Consider the following 26264-nt stretch of genomic DNA (forward strand, 5'->3'; position numbering starts at 1 on the left):
TCTGTGCGAGTTATTTCAACACAGTAGCTTTTGGAGTTACAGCTATAGGAAGCTATTCTGAAGCCATGAGAGGCATTCCTCATAATCTCATTCATGGTTCATTCTGATTGCAAAGGAGTTTGGGTGGAAACAGACATTTTATTCTGTATTTTATGAAATTGGAAATACCCTGCTTACAAGATTTCGATTTTCCTCTTTATTTTTAAATAGGACTCAAAAATAGGCTAAACTTGTTTATGTGAGTACTGTAATACTGCTAAAATATTCTCTTTTTTTTTGGTTTTGGCTTTTAAAATTCCTTTGTAAGAATGGTATTTCCTTTTTGACTTAAGACCTAAGATTGACCAATTTTGATAGAAAAATATGAAACTGTGAAGTGAACAGTGGTAACCTTTATAAAGAAGAATTTGGAGCAGATTATACCTTAAATGCTATATCTTTAAAATATAAGATTTTGATTCTTCCCAAATGATTATTTAAATCTGTATTGTCCTATACACCTTTTATCCTAATGAAACCAAAGTGAATTTGGTTTTCTCCCCCACTGGGTATAATGTAGATGGCCTTCCTTGTTCATTGCTGTAGCACACAGTAGGAGTTTTAAGAGTTGAGTGAATGAATAATCAGGTATACGTGAAAAACTGGGGAAGCCATTTACAATTTACCACCCTGTGATTTTTATCACTGGCTTATAGAGCTGAACGCATTTTGTTTTGCTGATCTGGCTTGTATGTTGACAGGAGTGTTCTGTTTAGCACAGTACTTTTACTCAGGTTGGTATTAAAAATGTTTAACCGCAGACATGGGGGAGGGCCCGCCGTGCCAGCACCTGTAAAGTGTACTTGCTGCCGGAACTTGAGCTTCTCTACCGCTTGCAGGAAGCTGTGCGACTTCAGCTGTTTTAGGTGTTCAGATCTTCCGGGTCCCACTCCTAGTCTGCTTTAGAAGCAGACCAGGTTGTTCCAGGACATAGTCAAGACACCAGCATTTGCAACCGTGTCAGTGCAGGACAGGGGTGTGCTCCGTGACTTTTGTTCTGGGTGACCTCATCTGGGGGAAAGAGGGGGTGCAGTCACGGAGGCTGGTGCTGAGGGAGAGGTTGTGGAGGGTGTTCAGAGCAGAGGGAGGCAGGGAGTAGGGTCAGGCACCATCTCTGAGTGTGTGGTGACAATAACCGTTGCTTTGGTTTCAAAAGGGTGGGGTTGGGAGGAAGAGCACACACACTTGGGGTGTGGGTTGGGGCGGCCAAGTCCATGAAGTTCAATCAGTACCTCTCCTGTGCATTCCTGTCCCTCATCCCGGACTAGCCGGACCTCACCCTTGTGTGGTTTGGTTTGTTTTTAAAATACTCCCTGTATTTTAGGTTCGCTTTACAATTTAGGTGCCCCCCCTCCAGTTTATACGTACATTTTAGATTTTTATGGGAGTACCATGTCACTGTCCAGTGAGGTTAATGAGGGCTTACTCCAGGCCTTGTGTCCAACGAGGAAGGAATACAGATGGCACAAACGTCTGGCACCAGCCTCTGGGGACGTCACTGTCCTGTGTGGGGGCTGTAGAGCAGTAAGTGTTTGTGGAGTGAGTGAGGTGTGCATGGTCAAGGAGTAGAGGCAAAAACCAACTGAGGAGGAGCCGAGGCTTTGCAGACTCAGAACTACAGCCCCAACGAACGTTTCCTGAGGGGGTTAATCTTTGGGAAAGTGAGAAAGTTAGAAGAGGTGGCAAAGACACTAGAGGGACACAGGGCCCAATTTTAGTAAAGGAAAGAAAGGTAGACCCAGGGCAACTGGAAACCGATGTCTCATTACAACACTAGGCAAATTCTAGAATTAAAAATTATGTTTTCATACCTAGAAAAGACAGTAAGGAATGCAAGTATATTTAAGAAACAAAAGCAAAAACTATGCACTTAGAGAAGCCTTCTAGACTAAGTGATCGGGGTGCAAGGTAGTTTTTCCTTACTTCAAGGTATTTAGAAAACCATCTCTGAAAATCCCCCTGTGCCTGAGATGGCGAAACATTGGTCACGTGATCTGGCTTGACTCACTGTTGACTGCAGAGCTCTGCCCACGGAGTGCTGATTTAATGGTGTCAGGTCGGCTGCAAGAGAGGCTTGGCCAGTTGTGCTTATTAAATGTGTGGGTGGCACAAAGCTGTGAGGGACCAGTGGGGCCAGAGGGAAAGACCCATGGTGCACAAGACTGGCCTGTCTGGGAAGGTGGACTTGAACAGGGTTAGCACTTTGCAAAAGGAACTCGCTGTTGAAGATAAGCTGGGAGAGGCGTGAAGTAGTAGATCTGTTTTTTTCACAAGGCCTAGTATTTTTGTTTGTTTGGTTTTTTAAGTGCTTGCAGTCTCAGAGGGAGTTGCCTGCATGATGTGGCTATTAGAGACCAGAGTGATCCTGACCAGGAAATCCCCCTGGGTCAGGCGAGCTGCATTGGAAATTGTGGTCTCAGTGTAGGGGCTGCGTGTTAGGGGGCAGTGATGGAGGCTGCTCAGAGTGAGTGAGCCTTCAAATGAGGCCCTTGGGCTGAGGGTGTGTTAAGCATAATGTGAGGGAGTTGTGAAAACCCTGGGGATAGCTGGTCTGGACTGAAGAGTCCTCCTAGGGGACGTTACCCTCTCCAAGTGTTTGAATGGCTTCCCAGTGGTAGAAGAGTTAGATTTATTCTCTCAGGAAAAACTGAGGTGAAAATCAGGGCATCCCATGGAAGATGGCCACCAAGCAGATGGAAATATGAAGTCTGTACAGAAAATATCCAGCCATGTACTATGAAAAATAAAGACATTAATTAAAGGCAAAACAACGTACAAGAGACATTGTACACAGCACAATGACACCTCAGTCCCCTTCAAAGTAGGCATCTTGGGACCTCACACAGTTCTCCCAACCACCATCAGTTGCCCCATTGTATTTTCCTGAATCTCATTAATGGTCTGAAATTTTTTCCTACTCAAAGGTCATTTTAGTTTTGGGAAAAGCCAGAAGATGCAGGGTAAAAAATCTGGGCTATAGGGGGGGCTGAGTTACCTGGATGATTTGATGTTTCTCCAAAAAACTCTGCAACAGATGTGATGCATGAGTGGGCATGTTGTCATGATGAAGCTGCCAACCACCAGTTGCCCATAGCTGCAGCCTTCTGAATCATCCAAATAGTTTCCAGAGAGGAATGTTCAAGCCTAACACAAAATCTGATGCAGATTCCTTGCTCTACTCACTCAGTCATTTCGAATGGGGTGGCCACACAGTACACATGCTCACTCTACGGTGTCTACCCCTTCCACTGACTTGTACAGTGGAAGTCGTCATGTTCACACATTCCAGTCAACTCTCCTTGGCTGCCAGGTTGCATTGGTGTCGTACAGATTGTTCTCATTGTGTTAACAATGGCTGGACTTTTTCTGGACGGACCTGGTACATGAGCACAAGCTGTGTGAAGGAGACATCAAGTGGAGAATTTTCCATTTGCTTTTTAATAAGTTTGAGACCAAAGGCTAATGTGATGTTTTGTTTTTTTTTCTTTCATTACTGCTGGGTTTAGGACTTGCTTCTTCACTTCTATTTTTTTAAAGCCCATTGAATTTTATTTTTATTTTTACATTTTTCCAGTTTTTTGCTTTGAGACTTTCAAACCTTCATAAGAGTGAAAAGACTTGTCCATTGAGAGACTTGTGTATAATGTTCACCTGGATTTACGCACTGTCAGTAGTTTGCCGCATCCGCTTTCTTTTCGTGTGTATCCACCTTTCTCTCTCTGGAACTCTGTAGACATCAGTTGTCATCATTGTGACAGTTTAACTCACTTGCCTACTTTTCTATGTATGTCATAAGGACAAGGACGTTCTCCTACGTGACGACAATAGAGTTCCCAAACCCAGGAGATTTAACATTGGTCTTATCCAAATGCAATCTGTATTCAGTTTCTTTAGTTGTTTCCAGGAGCATCCTTAATTCTTAAAGCTTTACATTTAAAAAATTTTTCTACTTACCTAGAAGACACTCATAAATTAAACTGGGAGCTTTTAATATTCTAGATTCTTGGCCCTTTCCATCTAGTGTATCCAACTCTTTAGATGGGCCTGGAAATGTTTCATCCAAACTTTTTAATTTGGAAAAAAATCAAACCCTCAATCCAGTTACAAGGAAGGCTATTTGATTTACCAATTATTAATATTTTGATATGTTTGCCTTCTATTTTTCTCTCTAGACACATACACTACTTTTTTATCTATTCATTTTGCGCTGAATCACTTGAAAGTTAAATCATGATACTTTACCCTTGAATTCTTCAGGTTGTTTTTTCTAAGAACAAGGATGTGCTCCAATGTAACCATTAGCATGCTCAGGAGATTTAATGCTGCTGCACTAGTCATACCTAATATCAAGTCCACATTCAAATTTTCCTGATTTATTTTAATAATGTTTTTTAAACTGATCTTCCAACCCACCATTGCATTTTTGATGTCTGTCTCACAATAAGCATTTTTTTATTAAATTAAATTTTTCTCCACAAAGTCTCACAGGTAAACTATATACTTTTCCTCTAAAATATGTATATTGCTTTTTGTGACTTTTTAAAAGATTTTATAAGGTGGATAGGGTGAAAATCATACAAAGGAGTTTCTTTATTTCTTCTCATTACAACAGTCTAGTAATTTAAATTTGTGAGTCATGAAAAGTGGGAGAGACACATACGTATACAAACACAAATGAACTACATCTTGAAAGAAGTCAAGGGTCCAGGAGTTGGCAGGGCTCTTCTGGCAGAAGAATTAGGTTCCATCCAGTTGAATTTGAGGGGAAAATAACTGGCTTAGAAATTTTCGTGAGTTCTCATAGCTAAGGAAAGTATTTCCTAAAATGGTTTTTCCTCTTGGTCTTACTCTCTGTGGCACCCACACTGGTAGACACTTAGTTTGTGTACGGGCCTTGGAGTTCATGACCTTCCTTTTCACTGCACAGTGTGGAGCCATCACCGGCTTCCGGTGGTGACTGTGCATCACAGATCAGTGGCTGTGCCAGAGGCTGAAAGAGGTGTCACCTTTCAGAATGTGAGCATGGAAATCCTATTAGGCTTAAGTAACACTTTCCAACTTGGTGATATGTTTTAAAACATAGAAAATTAATACATAAACATCTTCAAAATTAAAAACCTGTGCCCACCAAAAGCTGCTTTAAGAAACTGAATAGGGAAGGCAGTGCCTGGGAGAAAGTTTGTAATGGGTATATCTGTTAAAGAGCAGGTGTCTGGGAAATACGAAGAACTGCAATTCAAGTAAAGCAATAGAAATAGGTGCAGGTACAAAAAAATTTGAATAGACAGTTCACAAAACAATATTAAAAAATGGTCAATAAACACTTGATAAAAGTGCTCACATGTTGGTCCTCAGGGGAATGTAAGTTAAAACACGGGGAGCTACAATTGCATACTCACCAGAGTGGCTAAAATTAAGAAGATTGACACCACCAAGTGCTGACAAGATTATAGAACAAAAGAACTCTCACACATTCCCTAGTGGGTATATAAAATGGTAGAACCACTTTGGGAAAAAGGTCTGGCAGTTTCTTGTAATATTAAACGTACATGTGCCCTATGACCTAGCAATTTCAACCCTAGGTATTTACCCAAGAGAAATGCAAGCACATATTTTTAATATGCTAGCAATACTCTTATAGAAGAATATTTTGAGTCGCTTTATTTATAGTAATCTAAAATGAGAAAGAATCCAGCTTTTTACTAACAAGGAAGTGAATACACTCTGATGTGCATGATGTATTCATACGATGTAATACTACACAGCAACAGAAAAGAACGAACTCCTACTATTCATAACTTACATGGTTCTCAGGAACAGAAAGCTGAGGGAGAGAAGCCTCACAAACAAGCACATACTGTGTGATGCCATTTTTATGAGTTGCAAGAACAGGCAGAACTTACCTACAGTGAAGTCCAATCAGAACCATGGGGCAGCCTTCAGGATGTGGGTTGCATGCTGTATTTGTTTGTGAAAACTCAGGGAATATGCATCTTAAAATTAGAGCATTTCATTTCATTTACATTTTAAAAATAAAACTGATAAAGAAAAATTAGGGTGTAGTTTATGATATAGAAGCTGAAGTACTTAGGGGGAGTGTACTAATGTCCACAATTTATTTTTAAATGTATTATATATGTACATATATATATTAAAGAAATGGATTATATATATATATAAATGGGTTTATATACATATAAGAAATGGATTATTGGATGGAAGAGACAAATGAGTAGAAGGCCATAGGCATTATAATGTTAATGGTAGAATGTAAGTGATAGTATCTGTAATATTCTTTCAGCTTTGTTGTGTGTTTGGAAATTTTTATAATTAAATAGTGCTTGTTTAAATCCTATGAAATAGCCATTTTTTTGTTGGCCGAAATGGTCAACTACTGACCGTTTTTTATGGTTCAGCCTGATGTTTGCAGCCACATCTCGAAGGCGGTTTTATTCAGCAGTCTGTATCTGACGGGGTATTGACAGGAGGCTTCGTTTTCCTCCTGTCAGTCAGTGTGCTTAGTTGGACCAGATGAGCCTCTGGGTGGCAGAGACTCTTGATCGTCTCTGGCATGGATTCTTCACAGCCTAGTCACTCTCCATTTCTAAACATCTGTCTGATTTAACTCTGATCTCATTGCTGTTGCAAAATTTCTTGTCCCCCATTAGAAGCAAGGCAGGAAGGAGGGCCTGCCTCAGGGAGGGAGTGGTTGTATTCTCTGAGTGGGCACTTTGGGACAGTGTCCACCTTGCCTCTGCTAGACTCTAGCTTGTCAGGGGTACTGGGGCAAGGGAGAGGTCAAGAGGGAAAGTCCTCTGCCACCTCTGCCCTGTCAGAGTCTCCTCTGCTGGTTGATAACTGTCCATGGTTGCCTGCAAATGACAGGCACCAACAGGCCTCCTTTGTGAGTTCTCTGGAGGCCTGATAAGGACCACGCCTTCCAACCCTCCTGGGCATCTACTCCTGCGGAATACCCCACCCTCTGGCTCCTGGGTGTCCCTTGCCTGGTAGTTAACCTTTCTGAGTAAGATGCTGTCAAGATGGTACAAACCCGAGTGCTCTACTGCTGCCCACTGTGGTCCGTGGGAAGCTGACATCTCACCAGGAGTGCATGCTGCTTGGTAGCAGTCACCTTTTCTCTGCAGCCGTTTCTCCCCAGTTCTCTCAGCTGCTGCTCAGCAGCATGGCTGACCTCGAGTCTTCAGTTCCTGCAGAGATCAGGGTCTGTAACAGTCTGCCCCCAGACCTTATCATAAGTTATATTCTTAGGCCAGTGGCCAAAGGCTCCAGACATACAGAGTCTCTCCTATCAGGCAGGACATTCAGGGACCTAGAGATCGCCTCCAAAAAGGTAAGGGCAAAAGCCACACCTCTTTGGGCAAAGTTAATTGTTTACTACGCAGTTTTCAGTTGCAGCCATTCTTGCTTTTCACTTATTTCTGCTATCAGCTTCATTATTATTTAGCAAAAGGTTGTTGGCTGCCCCCAGAATGTACTGTGTAAATGACATCAACTTGTTTATTGGCCTGTAACTTGTGTATGTTTTATAATTTACACGTGAATTTTCTGTATATTTTGTGCTGACACTTTCCTATCCCACTCTGCCCCTCCCCATTTGCACTCATGGTGGGTGCATTGTGAATGCTGCTTTCTTTTGCCTTAGAAAGTGGGAACTGGTGGGGGTGGAAGGCCATGTCTCTTTTGCTGTCTCAGTGGCTTAATTCAAAAATCCTTCGGGGGCCCGGCTGCAAATCAGTCTCGGTCATGCATAAGGGCTTTGTGACCTAGTTTATTGCAGTGGAGTTAGAGTTACAAGTAGGGCTAGGCTTTTTTGTTACTGATTTTAGATGTAAAAATAGAACATTTTTGTTTTAACAGCTCACTGCCTGAGTTTCTGGTTGGCCATGGTAACTCACTGTATACTTTTGCTGCTCCCAGTGCAGCAGGAGACTGTCTCATGTTGAACATCACACTGGTAGCTGTTACCCACACAGCCACATGCTTGGCTAGCCAAGAAATGATTTTTCTTTTGAGACTGTTTTCCCTCTTCTGAATGCTCTGTAGGGAGGAATCGTTATGTTTAAAGAACTAACTCATTAGGCCTGGCATGAGAAACTAGCTGTTGGAGTCAGCCAGCATTGATGTTGTTCAGGATTTTACCGGTGCAGCTTTGGTACATCGTGGGCTCACAAGGCGGGGTTGGTGGACCCATGTTCTGGGCTCAGCTCTTCTCTCCTGCAGTGAGCCAGTGGTGATGCAAACATAGGTGCTGCTTCAGTAGTCCGTCATCTCGGGCTTCCAAAGGATGATAAGTTTCCCAACAAATCTGGGAGCTGATATTGGTAGGTATTGCTCATATTACTTACACTGATGTGAATGGAAATGACTCCCTCAGTTTTATTTCACTAAATTCTAAAGTGCTTGGGAACCATTGGGTTTCTTTCTTGATATTTTGTCTTGACTATTTGTCAATGTTTTCCTGCTATGAATTAGTTTTAGGATAATTAAATTCATGAAGATGAGGCGTCCTGAAGCGACCTGGCATTCGTTGGACTAAACTTTGCTCCCTTATTTCTGGAGCATTAGCAGGAAGAGATTACTCCCTTAGTATCAAGGATTTGAGAGGAAATTTACTTATTTAGCAAATGTCTGTTGGATTTCTACCAGGTGCAAGACAAGTGTACAGTTGTGAACAAGCAGACTCAGTCCCTGGCTTTATGAAACTTGCATCGTGGAGGTAGAAAGAGATTACAAACAAATTATCAATGGAATAACACCATGAGGGAGTACTGTAGAAGAGCATTTTCTAATATGCTCTCACCGGAGTATGGGAAGCCTTCCTTAAAGAGGTGGGGTTTAAGCAGAGTGAGCAGGAGATAGCTGTGTGTTGGGGGTGCGGGGAGCAAGTGGTGGAGCTGTGTGTTGACATCCCAAGAAGAGGGAACGGCCTGTGCAGAGATGCTGAGACAAGAATGAGCCTGGTGAATTTTTGGTTTGTGTGTGTGTGTGTGTGTGTGTGTGTGTTCATGTCTGGAATATACACAACTAGGGGAAATGACCCCAAATTAACGCCAGAGCAGTAGGCTGGGGTCATGTCAAGTAGAGTGTTACCAGCCACAGTGAAGGTTTTTATTTTTTTTTCTGAGAATAGTGTGAAGCTATTGAGAGATTAAAAAAAAACAGGATAGTAATATAATCACCTAAAAATATTCCGGCTGCTGTGTGGAACAATAAAGGTTATGTTAAGGTACCGTAGTAGCCTAGGAGAGAGGATGATAACTTGGGTTTGGATGGTCACAGTAGAGAGGCAGAAACGCAGCTGCTTCTGGGCAGGATTTCCCAGCTTTTCATATCACAGCGCACACGAATGCTGTGTGAAAACATCGTACTGGGGTAAACAGACAGGGACGTGCCAGGTGCTGAGGGAGGTCACATTTTGGCACAGTGGTAACCCATTTGCAACAGCCTGATGGAGAAGCTCTGACCTGGGAGATGGGCTCCAGGCTGAGTTCCAGGTTTTTGGTTTAAGCCATTGTCTTGATGGAAGTCTTCCTGAGATTTAGAAACTGGAGAGGAGAGGGGAAGGGTCGTGGGTTAGTGTGCACAGAGGCTGAGTGTGAGGTTTCCTTCAGTCATTCACGCGGGGTTTGAGTAGACAAATACATGGGCTTGGTGCTCGAAGGGCATACAAAGTCGCGTAAGCTGTATAGGAGGCACCTGCAGTCAGCTAGGGAGGTGGCACAGGATCAGGCAGTTTCCTTGAAATCTGTGGAATTCATATAGAATTTCCATGTTTAAAAATTAACTAGGGGAGAATGTGCTGGTCCAGGAGATTGAAAATTAGTCCAGAAATGTGGACCACACGTGATGATTCTGAAATCATGAAAGTCAAGGGCAGTGAATGTTTTAGAAGGAGGGACAATTCTCCTGAGAGGGCAAGCGAGATGAGGACTGAAATTTTCCGTTGGGTTTAAGGGCATGGAAGTCATCGATATGACATTTGAGCCACTGCTACATTGGAGCCATGTGCAGAAGCCAGATTGCAACCTACGGTTGTAAGGAGTGAACGGACAGTTAGAAAATAAAAGCAGTGACTTAACAGCTTTGTGGAGAATTTCATCTGTGTTGGGAAGAAGAAAGTCAGAGCATGGGGTTGAGGGGCGACGTAGTGAGGCCCGTGACCTAGGAGAGTGAAAAGGTGCTGAGCATAAGGAAGCCGAGGAGGAAGGGGTGGGTGGGTTAACTAGGTGGTAAGCAGAAAGTGAATGCACGTGAGTGTAGCCTTGTGGGTTGGCAGTGCACAGTCAAGACACTGCTGATGGTTCTGTTTCCTGTGGGAAGTAAGAGGCCATGGCATTTTTGGAGCATGAGAAGACAGAATATTTAGCAGCAGTGATTGCTGGTAGTCCCCGAGAGAGCAGGTTACAGTTGTCTGGCCTGTGTCCCTTGCCTGGTGGCCATGTGCGCCCAGCTGCCCTTACAGTCAGCAACAGGGTGATCTTGTGTTCCTTCGGGAGGCAGTTATGGCAGATGGATGCAAGGAAAAGATGAAGAAGCCAGGAACTAAAAGCCAGGGAGTGACATCAGCGATAAACTACGGACTCTGAGGCTGGGTTAGGGATGTGGAGAGGCAGTGTTCCCTAGATGTGGGCGGTGCAAACAAAAGTTTTACTCAATGTCTGCAGGGTCACTTCTGTAATAGTGGCTATTTAATGTTAGGTTTGGAATGGTAAAACTTGCTCTTGTGCTTCGGAGACTATATAGAGATGAAAAGTTTGTGGTTATGTTGTAAAGAACTGTGTTTTGGGGGATCTCATGGTATCCTATAGTCCTTACAGCGACGCAAGCAAGCTGAGCTTTTTTTGCGAAGTTGCAGAATCCATCAGGATGGTTGTGTCAGGGTAAGAGTTACAGAGATATTTCCATAAGAATAAAGATGTGATTAGGAGGGTGAATTAGGTGGGGTAATTTTAGCAAGATCCATGGTAAAGATATACAAAGGAGTGTTGGATATAGGGTGGAGGGACACAAGGTTAGTGGGAACGAAATACGAAGAAAAGAAGACCTGTGATCTTGGCCACACAGACATTGGAGTCACGTGGTTATGGATGGAACTGAGGTGGAGAAGACTGTGCTGCGGGGCGGGGTCCCTGGAGGTGGTGGTTGACAGGGACGAGGCAGGGTGGAGGGTGTATAACTGGATGGCATGGACCTCGGAGAAACAGGTATTTTTTTTAATGGTACAGAGATGATGGTCTGGGAGTTGGTAGAAGTAAGAACTCTTTTCTCCTCCTCCGGACCCCAGCATCAGGGATGGCTAGTGCAGTAGTGCAGTGATTCTCTTCGTGTGTGGTCCCTAGACCATCAGCATCGCATCACCTGGGAACTCATTAAAAATGCAGATTCTCGGGTCCTACTCCAAACCTTCGGAATTAGAAACTCTGGGATGGGCCGAGCAGTCTGTTCTGACAAGCCCTCCAGGTGAGTGATGTGCTCTAAAGCCTGAGAACCAACGAAGAGGGCTTCGTTGATGCGGAAAGGGAGCTAGTTGGTGCTGATCCATGAGAAGTCTCTTGGATTTTCTCCTGGGTTTTGGAGGAAGGTAGAGCCCAGGACTCAGTGGACCTAGGCCTTGGCTCTCCTGGTCTCCAGTGGAGTCAGGCTGATAATAAGAGTCTCTGAGCGCATAGGAGAAGTTTGGTCTTTGCTTGGACCTAGGAGTTGCTATTAGTCCCAACAAAAAATAGGTTAAGTAGTGTTACTTTAGTTGAATTTGCTAGGGTTTAAAAAACGTGATTTGCTCTATGCAAATTAAAATGTTTTTGAACTTCATAAACATTTCCCATCATAAAAAATGACTGGCCATTGTAAGAGATAATTACTTAGAATTCAGAATGCCTTTTCCCTTAAGAAATGTGGTGGTAGATTAAATGTTATTTCAGAGACATCCTGACCACCCTGTGAGGAATAATAGGTATGCCACTGTTGTGAAGTGGAGGAGTGACGACATCTCATTGAAATAACTGTAAAACTGTGGCAGAAGACGAGAGGAAAGGTTAACTGTACGACGTGTGAACACGTGTGATAAAGGCTTGTCGGGGAGCAATAATTGGAGCTGTGTGGAGGAGACTCAGGGTTGAGGTATAGCCAAAGCTGATAGCTGTGGTCTTGTCTCAGGTCAGCATTTGGCCACAGACCTGTCATTTAGCATGCTGCTGGCCTTGCGCAGGCCTGGGAAAGGGGGAGGAGAAATGCTGGCCGCTCTGGCAGTCCGGTTGGCAGGTGAGGCTCGTGCGAAGGGTGGCGAGTTGCAGGCGAGAACAGTGCACTGGTCCTGACAGAGTCAACACAGATGTGTTGCACGGGTGACTGAAGCAGATTTTTCATGCCTAGTTGTGCCAAGACATGTTTTATAAGCCAGGAAATTGTGGCCCAAAAGTTTGATGACTTTCCCCAAAATGAAGTTAAGGAAGAAGCTAGGAACTGACTCCAGATCTTTTGAGTCTGAAATGAGTCACGTGCGTGTGCATGTAGCGTCTTGGTTTCCAGTGAGACCCAGGAAAGTCCCCCTGTTGTCACCCTTGCTTACTCTCTGAAAACCACAGAACTAAAGAAAGCTTCTGGAATATTTGCCTAATGAATTTGTATGGTGGTGGGTCATTGTAAGCCCCTGTCAAAAAGTGATCTATTATCTTTCAGCATTTTAGCAAGCACTAATTTTTAGTGGGTCGGATGCTTGAGGAAAGGAACGGGGTGGGGAGGGAAATGGCTGTTGGTTGGAGGACAGCTAAGGTGCTCGTCAGTTTCGCGTGGCTGGCCCTGATGCCTGTTCACTCTGTCCCAACTCCGGGCCATCCAGTACCTGGTGCCATAGTTTGCTGACTGTTCAGAACATATAAAGGTTTAAATTGCATGTGAAACATTCAATCTGACCGAAAAAAAATGAAAGACTCAAACAACTTTGGAAGGCTGCTGCCTTGCTCTGGATACTCTGTGTGCTAAATTAATTTAGTATACGAACCAGAACTCTGATGAATTCTATGCAATGCTAATCTTAAGTCAGTGAATAAATAGTACTGAAATTGGGCTGGTTTTATTTCCCAGTAGAGAACGCTTGGAGAACGGGGCCGGAAGAAAGTAGAGCAGCATCGGAGTGCAGTTTCTAGGCCCTTCCCGGGTCGTTTCCTGGACCACTTCCCTCACTGCCAAGGGTCCCTTCTTTCCCTGTGCCCTGCCTCCCCCCCTTCCTGCCAGTTGCTCCTCTTCCTTCACTTCCTCTCTGCTCTCTCTCCTTTCTTCATTACTGAAATAAATTTTTGTTGTTGCTTTACTTTGCTATTGGAGGAATTAGTCTTGGAATGGTGATGCCTGTGAATTTTAGAGCATTAATTAATTTCTTACCATTTAGGGTTCTGTTTCATTCAAACAAATGTTCTTTCAGTGTGGGCATTTGATTAGGCCAGGAAGGGCCAAATCAACCCATTTCTGGGCTTGGAGCCACATTTTGTAGCAAGACTTCTTTTGGTTTTGAATGACTTAGTACTTAGGCTAAAGAACAGTCTATTCTGTTTCATTATTTCTGGCTTGCTTGATTTTTTTTTTTTTTTTTAGGGTGTGGAGTAGAGAGATAGGACCAACTGAGAAAGGAATCCCGTAAGTGAGAGAAAGGCTGTTGGATTACGAGGAGTGCATTTTAGCCTGAGTGGTTAGCAGTATTTGGCCATGAGGAAGAAGCCTCTAAAAATAACTGGTGAGCAGAGTTTGTAGTCAGGTCCAATTTCAGTTCTCGAGGCCTTGTCCGCGGAGCGTGGCCTGCCTAGTGCTTCAGTAGGGAAGGGCATGCGGTGTGGCTGATACCGCTCGTGGGGCTTTGATTTTTGTCTTCCATATATATTACCCATGGATTGAGGAAACCAAAATGGCAGAAGGTAAAGGTGTATGTTTATTGTTTAGGGTAAAGTGGTTTGGGATCCCCCTGACAGTTTTTAGTTTTATTGTCAGCTGTAAATATTAAACTGTTAAAATATTTTTGTGTGAGTGCTTTTGACTGCATCTTCTACATGTTCTATTTTGAACTCATGGACTTTTCACAGTAATTTAATTTTTTATGGAATAATCTGTCTTGATCTGAATATGTTTTGGTGTCTTAACTTAAAATATCTTTTAGTAAATTGTACTATCAGAGACCATATTTTACAAGCTTCAGAAAAATGTACAAGTAGTTTTTCTTAGCCTAATGACTGCAGTGAATTTTAAGCATTGTCTGTATTCACTCATATAAAATTATAGGAAATTTAAGAAATGTATATGTCCTGACTTGTAATAATGAACACATTTAGTTGGCTCAAGCAGTCTTATCATAAATGGAAACTGCCCTAATTTTTGTGAAGCAGAGGATAAATGCAAAGGAAAGACACTAGGATTTTATAATTATTATTAATTTTTAATTAAACCATTAACCTTCGAATGTTCTTTAATGATGTGTTGAGTCTGTGCTTATGTGCATTTGTCTTCACTTTGCATTGTAAGATCTCCTTTCCATTTGGTTGAAAGCAAGTTGTGTTGGCTCATTTGTTGAAAATTTATTTAAGGAAAAAATAGACATATGAAAACTGCTTCCAACTCTCAGCTGCCTAAGTGGCCACTGGGGGGATTCTATTATTAGTATAGAGCATATGAGTAGCTGTACTTGAACACTGTTTTGGGTAAATGGTTAGCATGGGTCTTTTGACTCCTGTGCCTCAGGTAGCCGTGAAGAAGAGTGGAGCTGTATCTGACATTAGCTCTTTTAGAAGACCTTTTCTCCTCCCCCTTGGATTACATAATCCATACTTATGACCCACTTTTAACAGTGCTTGTCTTCCAAAGGGTGACATTTTGCAACATGGAAAAAAAATGATCAGTTTGATGAATTACTTGACAGTTTTAGTTCTTTTAAAACACTTTAAGTGTGTAGATTTTATGAAAAATACAAAACTACCTGCATGATGCTAGCAAGCTTGTAAATGGTTGATTTGTAATTCAGTTAATAGTAAATAGTCCAGATATAAGCAATTGACTGCTGTTCAGGTGCTTAGGGTACCTCTTCTACTTTCATTTCCTCAAACGAACGAATAGAATTACCTGGTGTCCCTAATCCGATCTTCATTTTGGAGAGAGACACGTTTCGTTGCTTACCATGGTACTTTTCTGTGTTTGGTTGTATGTGAGGACATTTTCTGATTGGGAGGTCATGTACTTTTCTTGATGGGTCAACATGGAAGAAAATGAGTCACATTGTTTCTGCCATATTCTTAACCCCCATTTTAAAAAACAAAACAAAACTTTTTCACTAATCCCTGGGACTACATGTTGAATATGGAACAAGAAAATGACATGAAGACCCTTAGATTTGTCCTGGTCTTAGAAAACAGGGACAGCTACTTGATGTTCTTCTAGAATACTGTTAGATCAAAGTCTGGTTTCATGTTTGATTATGGAGTTTTAAACCCTCACGAAGGGTTTATCTTACTATACTTTTTTCATTTTAATTGGGCAGAAACTGATCTGCCCTTTGGGGCTAGGCACACCATATTTACAAAGTGACATATGAAGAGTGGATTATTTGATATCAATTAAAAAGCCCCCCACAAAAAGATGTCTTAGGAACTTTTCCCTTCTATTATTTACTGTTTTGTTTCTTTATGGAATTAATAATAACAGCAATAAGATAATAATGCCAGAGTAAAACCTCAGTTATTTGACATTATAAAGGGATGGATAAAATATTGCTAATAATTCCTTATTCCAGCTAAACAACCTTAACCCTTTTAAAGTGATAAATCTGCTTAATAAAAATATACTGAATGAAAATCTAAGACTTATTATATATTTCTTATATTTTGAAACAGTTTAAAACAATGTCTTAATGACAAAATCAATATGAAGGTCATTATTACCTTGTACTAAAGATTATGTTAAGACTGTTCAGCGTTTGCCTGCAAGCATCAATCATAAATGACCTCCTGCCACGGTCCCTTCCAGTTCCTGTGTCCACTCTTGCTGTGTAGTCCTGCCTTTGGCGGGCCTTCCCTCCATCAGCAGCTTGTTGCTTTAACTCACGTGGGTTAGGTTGCCTTTAAAATCTGCTCTTCGGTTTTGTGCCGTGAGCTGGGATCCTGAATTGCAGTTGTCAGAATCATGTTTAAAACCAATATTTTAAACAGACTTTAGGGAAAGGTGTGTCCTTTACTGTGTTACTGTCTTCGCCTTCTCTCTCTCTTCCTCCCCTCCCAGTGCCGTCTCTCTGTTTGGGTGCATGCATTTCTATAATTATTTTTAAAAACCTTTTTCCACCTCATACTTATATCTGGTGTTGCAGGTTAAACACTTTGGTGAGTATTTCTGAATTAACTTGGATAAATGATACTTTCCTTTTGAGAATCTCAGAAACTTTCCTCCATCATTTCTGCCTCAAGAAAGACATAGAAGCCCTGGCCGGGTAGTTCACTTGGTTAAACAGCGATTTTCAACATTTTTTTACCTCGTGGCTCACGTAAACTAATTACCAAAGTTCTGCAGCACACCAAAACATATATTCTATTTTTCTGCCAGTCTGACAAAAAAAGAAAAAAGGTTTAATTTTTGACTCACTCACACCAGACAGCTTTGTTGTGTGGTGGGCTGTTGTCATTTTTTAATTTGGTGTCCTAAGGGAAAAGAGGTCAGTGCCCCCGACTAAATGGTCAGGTATTGCATGTTTTAACATTCTTGGCCGCACACCAGTGTGCCTGCTGAGTGACACGGGTTGAAAATCACTGGGTCAGAGTGTCGTTCCGACAGGCCAAGAAAGCAATAGAAATGGAGAAAGAATTGAACTTTGAAATCAAATGATTTGTTTTAAAAGCTTATTTTATTAGTAAATAATATTTTCTTTTTGAAGGTGCTATCTTTTAAAAAATTTTATTTATTAAAATTTTTATTAAAGTATAGTAGACATACAAGAATAAATACTATATGAGTTTCAGGACTATAACATAGTTATTCAACATTTATATAGCTTGCACAGTGACAAAGCAGTAAATCTTGTCACTGTACAAAGTTACTATGCTGGTCTGTATTCTTCACGCTGCACTTTATATCCCCGTGACATATGGAAGTGTGTGCCTCTTATCTCTTATCTCCCTTCACCTTTTCCACCCATTCTCCCACCCCTGTGAAGGACATCATCTTGAGCGTACTTTTATGTAGGTATACATTTTGAAAGCTTAACTATTGAATAAAAATTATATAATGTCTAACACATATGCTGAATAAATATGTTAAGTGAATGAATAAAAGGATGAACTATATTTAGTCTTATTATTTTCTAGTTACAATATGAGACACTAGTGTCAGTTACAAAATGTCCAAGAGGAGATGAGACAAGAACCCAGTTTTCTTGCATCGTTACATTCATTTTTAAATAGAACATTTAAATTTTCTTTACAAAAAAGATTTTATTTATCCATTTTTAGAGAGAGGGGAAGAGAAGGAGAAAGAGAGGGAGAGAAATATTAACGTGTGGTTGCCTCTTGCGCATCCTGTACTGGGGATCTGGCTGGCAACCCAGGCATGTGCCCTGATTGGGAATTGAACTGGCGACCTTTTGGTTAAGGCTGGTGCTCAATTCACTGAGCCACACCAGTCAGGAGAACATTTAAAGTTTCTTAGAGACAATAAGTAGTCGAGGGAGGAACATTCTTAGTCATAATCATAGTTCCATATTTGGGAGTAAATAAATACTTTGGAAAGCATTAGTCTTATTATCATAAACATTTTATACAAATGGGTATGTATGCATACATCTATATGTTACATAGAAATGAGGTTTTCTTGCACAGTATTTAAAAAGTCTTTATGTAGGTAGATATTTAACAAATTAAACGCACATCACTGCTACTGTATTTCTAGTGCTTCTCTGCCCCCACAGAAGCTCCTCACATTTTCCTCTTTTAAAAATTTAGTGGGTGATTTATTTTATATTGTTTTTATAATTTCTGTGCTTAAGACACAAAAAATACTAAAAATCATCATTTCCCCTCACCCACATTGCAGAAATTTTCACCTAGTCTCTCCCCCTCCCATGGCGATGTTCAGGTAATGAAACAGTGAAGCGTGTTTTAGGCGGATTAAATATGCAGCTTCTGCCCAGCAAGCATTTTTTGATGTACACATTATGTATTATATAACCAGCTTTTAGGAGACTTTTAATAGAGTATATTAGAGAGAGATAGATGGCCATATGTTTTCTGTCTGTAAATTCACTTTTGTGAATTTACTGTATAATTATTTATAAATCTGGCCCTTTTTATGGGTATGTTAATATTTAAAGGACATTAGAAAAGGAAACTGGCTTTTGCTTTAACAATGAAATATGTTTTATTTGGTCATCACAATTTTATATACATAAGTATAGATACATAGATAAAGATGTATGTGTTTGAGTGTGTTTACATGCACACACATCCACACTTTCTCTCAGATTGGTTTAATTTAATGTCACCTTTCGAAAAGTTGATTTACTGGTTGGTTTAAAAAATGCATATATCTTTTAAACAAGGAGAATTTTAAGTTTACTCTTTCATCCAGAAGAATTGGCAGTGGATTCTTGATTTGAGCCACTGGAAAATTACTGCCACAGTTGGAACTGCATCAGGTGTCAGAAAGCGGGTTGTGGATTAGCACTCGTCCGGTTTTTGGAAATCGTGTATCTGGCCCACTCGTGCGCAGATCGGGGAACTCGGGTCCCGGGAAGTCACGGTTTATTCCTAGCTCTACCTGACTTGTGCTGGTGACTTTGGGTGAAACATTTACTCTTTTCTCTATAGAACAGAGATGATCTTTCCTGTCCTTATCTGCACAGTGGTTCTCCACCAGGCACTGCCCTGGTGGAGGACAGTTAATAGTGTTTGAGTGAGTTCTTGTCATAATCTCTGGGAGCCCTTGCCTTTGGGACCAGCCGACACTAGGCAGGCCAGCTGCTCTGCAGGGTAGGAAGCAGCCACACAGGATGAAGAATGGTCCTGTATCGGCCTCCAGTAATGCCCTCTAGGGAGACTCTGGCAAGACCATTGTGAGGATCACATGCTCATGGAAGCAGGTTGAAGGGAGGGCACGTGCCCCAAAAGGTGGCACCCTACTTTGCCACCTGCTTGATAAACGTTTCCTTTTCTCACGGGGCATTTTAGGATATGACATACCCTTTTAGTTAAATGTTAGTATGTGTATAACCTTTATTACATTCTTTTAAAAAAGAAACTTGAATATTACCGTGTTTCCTTTTTTAAGGACAGTGTTCACCATTTCATATTACTATCACTTGACTTTCATCACTTTTGTTTATTTTTGGCTGTAAGATGAATAGTTCCCAAAGAATGTAAGGTATATTAAACATGTCAGATATGATAAATGACCCTTTGGTCAGGGTGGGGCGGGGTTTACAAAACTGTTTCCTGCATGGAGACCAGTTGTGAATGAGCCTCTTCCTGTTTGCCTTGGGCCAGGGGGTCTCCTGAAGGAGGAGCACTGAATTGTTCGTTATTCTGTTTTACTTCTTCACTGATCACTAGCCCTATGAATTGTTTCTTTCCTCCTTCTGCCCCTCTTTGGCCAAGAATATAGAGTGGTTTGGGGGGAGATGTTTTCTGTGATAGTTAACAGAATTTTTAAGATTCTATAGAAATTGAAGTGGGGCAGAGAAGGATTTGGCTACATTTCCATATGATCTGTTAAGTTACAGATGAGCACTCTGAACTTTGAAGTAGGTAGTATCTAAGTTGTTCAGATAAGGAGTTTAGAAGACAGAACATGCATATTGTATCAACTTTATTCTTAAAAAGTTGTCAGCCCATCAACAGTTTACTTCTTTCATTACTGAGAAGTTAGGGTTTTATGTATATTGTGTTGAGTGTAAGCAGAATCTTTCATTTTCTCCACTTTTATTTTGTGTAACATGTTTTGAGAATTTAAGTGATACCTAGTTTGAAATGACCATTTTAAGTACTATCAAATTACTGGAGAAATAATTCAGTGAAAAGAGGTGTTTGGTAAAGTATTTGCTTACACAGTGACATTGTACATCATTTCTTTTTAAACAGACACAAAGCATGGCGGACACAGGAATGGGAAGAAAGGAGTACTTTCTGGAAGTTCATTTTTCACGTGGTTCATGGTCATCGCGCTGCTGGGAGTCTGGACATCAGTAGCTGTCGTCTGGTTTGATCTTGTTGATTATGAGGAAGTTCTAGGTAAGAATTTGGATATCATTTCTTACGTGAACTTGTAGGAGCATAAATGACATCCTTAGTAATCTTAAAGATTTATCAGTATCTTTTCATACTGTTCATTTCTGCAGCCTATCAGTGCTTCTCAAGAGTGAGAAAAAGGGATGTTATCAGCATTACCTTGGAGACCAGCTTTTCAATTTCTTTGAACATTCTCCATAGTAAAAAAGGGGGGGATTTAAATTGTACATATATCACACAGAAAATTTTATCAAACAGTACTTACTCTCACTGCAAGCAGTATTTCATACTTTATATTCTGTTATATTATAAATTTAAAATTTACCGGTATGAACCACTGAATTTTTTTAAGGATTCATTAATGGATCATAAACGTGCAATTCACAAGACCTGGCTGTAGCCTTTCAAAGCAACCCCTCTGTGTCTCCGATGGAACTGCTGTGTGCGCACGTGTGTGTGTGTATGTGTGTGTGCGTGTGCACGCGCGCTCAGTATGCTGCTGTGAGGAAGCTGCCCTGCTTTTTTCTGACAGCTGTCCTCCTTTCTGCTCCTTTTTCCTTTTCTCTCCTCGTAATCACTGCACTTGTTCATGATTGTTTGCGTTAATGATTCTTTGTCATGTCTGGAGTCATACTCTTTTTTTAACCTAACCAAGTCTTTTAAAAAATTTTGTGCATGAAGTTTATATAACAAGATTTAATGTTATAAATATTTGAAAGTCAACAGTTTACTCACTGATTTTTCATGTATTCATAATTTTGTGCTACCATCATTGTTATATTATTCTAGGGTATTTCTATCGCCCCTTCCCTCCCAAACACCCAATTCCCCACTTCTTTCCTCTCCCTGCAAACACGGGTAAATAAATAATCTGTGTCCGAGGATTTGCCTGTCCAGGACATTTCATATAAATGGAACCATATGGTATGTGGCCTTCTATGTCTGCCTTTTGCACTTAGCATAATATTTTCAAAGTTTAGTGATTACTCCATTTTATGGCTGAATAATATTTCATTGTATGGATATACTACATTTTACTTTTCCATTTATCAGTGATGGATGTTAGGGTTATTGCCACTTTCTGGCTATTGTGAATAAATGGCCTTCCTCTTTCATAACTCTGGGAAAGATATGCCCCCCGTCACTGAACAGAGTGCACACTTCTCCGTGTGGGCGCTCTTGTGTAAGAAACCTCTTCCTTCCACAGACCTGATCGCCGTGCTTTACTTATTAGATTGTAGCTGTCTTGCTGGGATAGGGGAAAGACAAAGAATAGCGAAACACAGTTACGTGTAATGTGCCATTCATTGAAGCTTTTCATTTTTATTAAAGTATTTCTGGGTAAATGGATAGACTAACAGAGAAAGTATTTAGTGTAGAGACAAGCTTCTATGTAATATGTGATTTTGCTGACTTATATGATGCTAGGGGAAGTCTGTTACGAGAGATTTCAGATATTTGTACGTGTAAGCACAAGTAACAATTTTCATGTTTTTACATGCATGCAGCCAAAGCAAAGGACTTCCGTTATAACTTATCAGAGGTACTTCAAGGTAGGCTATTGGAGATGCATTCTAAGTTCACTGGTGTTAGTCTCTAAAAGCTCATCCTTAGTCTGCTAATTCAGTTATCACCCGTGTCAGAGAATGTAAGTGGTAGGAGCAATTTCCATTTTTAAGTTTGCCAGAGATTACAGTATTTTTCCTGTTTCTAACGTTGTTTGAGCTCTGTGCTCCATACAGCCTTGACCTGAAGATCAGTGTGCTTTTTTTTCATTTCTCAGCAAATAAATAATAACTCTCCATTATTATCGTCATGTTTAATGTGTGTGCTCTCTAAATCGGAGTCCTACATAGTAAATTTTCCTTCATAGGACAAGGGCTCTTGAGGGTAAAGGTAAGTCATAGCTGCTCTACTCCCGAAGTTCTGTTTGCTCTTATGCAGTGTTCTAATGTACTTTTTATTTAAGAAAAGGTAACAGTGCTGCCAACTGGTTCTTTAGTGCTAATGCCGTATTTGCGAATGTTGTTTAAAATATTGCTATCCATTTATGATGTTTCTTCCCAGCCATTGTGCAGTGGTAAATTATCAATCATGTTGAGTTTAGGATTTTTAAAAAAAGAATTGAATGTGTTTGACTCATTTCAAATGCTAAATATAACATTGCTCCCAGATGATAAAGCTTCATTAAAGCCTTAAGATACAGATTTACCATTCTTGGTGAGGAAAGGTCTGGGAGTATTGTTTTCTCAGGTTATCTGTTTTAATCCTTATTTTGTTTTCCTGTTAGCAGATGGCATTGGCCATCTACTGCTAAGGATAACTGCACGCTTTCGGTTGCGATTTCAGGAAGCCGGTTGTACATTCTTTATTTTCAGAGGTCTCTTTTCGAAGATTGATTCATGATGTTTCTGTTGTAAATCATTACAGTAAAATATAAAATTAACTGCTCTCTTAATTTTAGTACTTGTACTCAATCCAGTTATTTACATTTAGTCTTTATTTGAGGCTTGGTATTTGTTCCTTTTGTTTTGAATATTGACGATGGTGGAACTTTCATACTTTAGAAACATTGTTCCATGTGATTGTTAGAAATGGATCAATATTATTTCTTATATATGTTGAAAAGTTTACCTAAAATATTTGTAGCAGTATGATTTTTTTAAAAATCTGAAATGATTCAGTTAGGATATTGTTAAACCTTTAAGGAAAATATTATCCCAGTTACATTTCTTAGATTTGTTAGAGGGACATTTCCTGAATCTCTAAGTGAATTGCCATATCATTTTTAGGTAAGACACTCATTTAGCACTGTTTTTCAGGATTAAAGAGCAAAGAACTGTGTTGATTGGTAACATTTATGGCTGAAGTGCAGGACTCCAGTGAGTGGTGATACCTTATTAAGTTTGCTTTTCTTTTGTTCCCTTATCCATCTTTCCTCCCCTCTTGTAGGAAAACTAGGAGTCTATGATGCCGATGGTGATGGAGATTTTGATGTGGATGATGCCAAAGTTTTATTAGGCAAGTAGATGTTTTACTTTTTGTTAATGTTAATAAAATGCTGGAAACAGAAGAGTAGTTTTCCCCTGATGATATATATATGTCAATTGTATATATTTTATGAGAGATATTTTCCCACTTAAATCATATATTTTATTCTTGTTGATATGTTTGTTGAGTGATTTAATTATTTTTCCATGGACTCACATTTCAATTTACTTTTTATAAGTGGATACCATATTGCTTTTAACATATCTTCCTAATAAATGTAATAACTTGATACCTTTTTTCAGATTGAAAGCACTTCTTACTCTGAACTTAACCTTTGAACGTAGAGATAATGTGTTAGTCTGTTTTCAAATATGGTCATTACAGCATTCTTTAGCATCATTTGAAAATCCACTTCCATTTGAAAATGTACATTTTTAAAAGGTTACATACATTTATTTTGAAAGAAAAAAGTGGTAGTAAACATCTTACAATGTGCTGTGCATATTTTAAAGCTAACATTAAAAATATGAACTAGTAGGTTTTGGCTAGGTTTATTTTGGAAGGCTTGAGCCCTTCTCTGTACCTGTCTTTATCATTGAGATGTTCTTCTAATAAATAAAAATGTGATATTCCCTCATTTGTTTTAAAATGTTGTTTTACTAGAAAGGAGGGCACTGGCTCTAATATGCACATTTTCTGTGATCTGGCCTGCAGAGAGCTGTGCTTCTGCTTATCAAACCACACCATTTCCTCTGCTTTAGTGTGTAGCATGGTGTGTATTAGAACTTTTGTACCAGAGTCTTTGGAAGAATAATGAATATGGCATGGATACACTACACTTAGCTTAATAAAATGATGGCACAAAGAAATTCTTCTACCCTCAATTTTGTGTATATTTTATGGACATGAACACAGTGGGAGGATATCACATCTGTAACCAGTGAAACTGTTTTCATAGATTTATCTTAATCTTCCTATAAAACATTAAGTTCTAAATACGAAAAAAGGTTTCAGTTGTGATTAAATGTAATATAGCTTCTTAAATTTGGTTAATGTTTTACTATTGCTCAGTGGGAATTATATTTGCTACTTAACAGTGATAGCTTACTATCTATGGAATTTCTTTTTCTATCTTAACCTCATTGAATTTTTTAATGTAATTCTATTATTACATAGCTAAATTTAAGTTTGTATAAATATAGTGAATCTTGGAAGACTATAATCCTCAGTATGCAAACCAAATAAGATTATGTGGAGTTCAACATCTGAATAATGCTGGTTTGCTTGCCTATAAATGGCTTATCACTCCATTTTATTACTTTACTTTAAATGATGGACTCTGAGTAGTGAAACTTTTTAATTTTATAAATTACTTCATGTGGGCCAAGGTTCCTCATCTTTAGAAATATTACTTCTATTTCTGTGTTACTGATTTTATTGGCTTTAAATCAATTATTTGGTCTGTCAGATAAGAAATGTCAACTATTAAAATTAAATCTCTTTTAAAATAAAACGCTAATTTGTATAGCAAGCTGGTATTAATAACTTGATTTTTAGTGTTACATTTAGATTTCAAGAGTTGATTCCCTTTAATCAACCATTCACAGGCTAACTAATTGTAAGTTAGAACATTGCCATTTGCAGGTAGGTAGACACACCTGGTGTGGGCGAATCATAACTTGTTTTTTTTTTATAAGCAGTATATATTTGGAGGTGTCATTAAATTTGGTGAATCTCAGTTAATTTTCACAGTTTAACTACTCAGTGCACAAAAGCTCAGGTAAACAGTTTCACCATTTATATGTGTAATTCACAGTTGGTGTGTGGCTTCAGTGAAGATAAAACACACTATAGGTGAGCTGTTCGGCTCCCTTATGTCCTATGACCTTATTGTTCTGGTGTTTGAATTCTCTGCATGAAATGCAGTCTTGACCAGAATTGAATTTTATGACTCAAGTTCTTTCTTAGTTGATGAAGTTATTGTAGTTTAGTGGTGCCTCGATTACTAGCAGGTAATTGCAAAGAAAGCTTGATGAAATTCCTGGGGTACAGAGATACTGATGGGCCCTGTGTGTTCAGGGAGAGGTTATGGGAGGGAGCAAATTCAATGAGCATACACCCAAAAAGAAGCCCACCTTCCTGAGCGCATCCTCATTGGAGGGACAGCTCACAGGCCAGGGTTTTGGACTTAAAGCATAGGGTGTCCAGAAAGTAGGAAGTTGGAGATTAGGGGACAGCTTGGCATGGTAGGAGTGGTAATAGTTGAGACTGTTAAACTTTAATAGTTTTGGCATTTCTTTTATAAGTATTCCTGCATTCTTAAATCTGCAAACATTTAAATCTTATCAATTTGAGGAAATGTACACATTGATGTTTACATTGATTTCACATTTTACAGTTTATTGTTTCTTGTGAAATAGAAAGAAATAGTGAAATAAGTCTAAGTAAATCAAGGCCAGTAGCCATCATTCATTTTATTATTTCCTTGTTTCTGGCAATGACCCTTAAGATATACTTTGGCAATATTTTAAGCCTATTCTAGTTTACATAGCTTCCTACTTCTGGGGCCAAATTTTCTAAAATAAAGTATGACTTTGGTTTGGATAATTGAAAACTACTTTGTTTGAAAATGTACTCTCTGACAACTTGTTTACCAAATGAAACTGATAGTAAATTGATTCCAGGACTAAATGTTAAGAGTAACATATTCTTAGAGTAATACCACTAAAAGCTTACATGATTGACCCCTCATCCTGGACCAGCGCCTAGTGGGTACCACACAGGCATGGCCAGAGAACAAAAAGGACACCTTGGTAAACATTTATACACTACAAGGGATGTGTGAGTGAGCTGGGGGGAGGAAAGGACTGGATATTGCCCATTCAAAGGCATTCATACCCTGCTCTTTGGTTTGGGCCTCCTCGTAGAGGTTAAGGAGTTGTATACCCAGAACTTCCTCAGTACTGTTGT

The 26264-nt window shown here is 39.9% G+C and overlaps 1 protein-coding gene across 7 annotated transcripts in view; it reads left to right on the forward strand.

The window, feature by feature from the left end:
* Positions 1-26264, forward strand: part of ASPH (aspartate beta-hydroxylase) — a 201467-nt gene that overhangs the window by 12584 nt on the left and 162619 nt on the right. For 5 of the 7 annotated variants that reach the window (XM_053661029.1, XM_053661030.1, XM_053661031.1 and 2 more), the window contains exons 2-3: positions 20157-20306; positions 23256-23324. In XM_053661029.1, the coding sequence (XP_053517004.1) occupies positions 20157-20306; positions 23256-23324 (219 nt within the window). Of the gene's footprint in view, positions 1-13768; positions 13968-20156; positions 20307-23255; positions 23325-26264 lie in introns of those variants that run through there. The other 2 variants (XM_037167446.2, XM_037167455.2) reach the window with 2 other exon arrangements.

The sequence above is a fragment of the Artibeus jamaicensis genome, unplaced genomic scaffold (genome assembly GCF_021234435.1).
Source record: "Artibeus jamaicensis isolate MK-2021 breed Jamaican fruit bat unplaced genomic scaffold, CSHL_Jam_final scaffold_916, whole genome shotgun sequence".
NCBI lineage: Eukaryota > Metazoa > Chordata > Mammalia > Chiroptera > Phyllostomidae > Artibeus > Artibeus jamaicensis.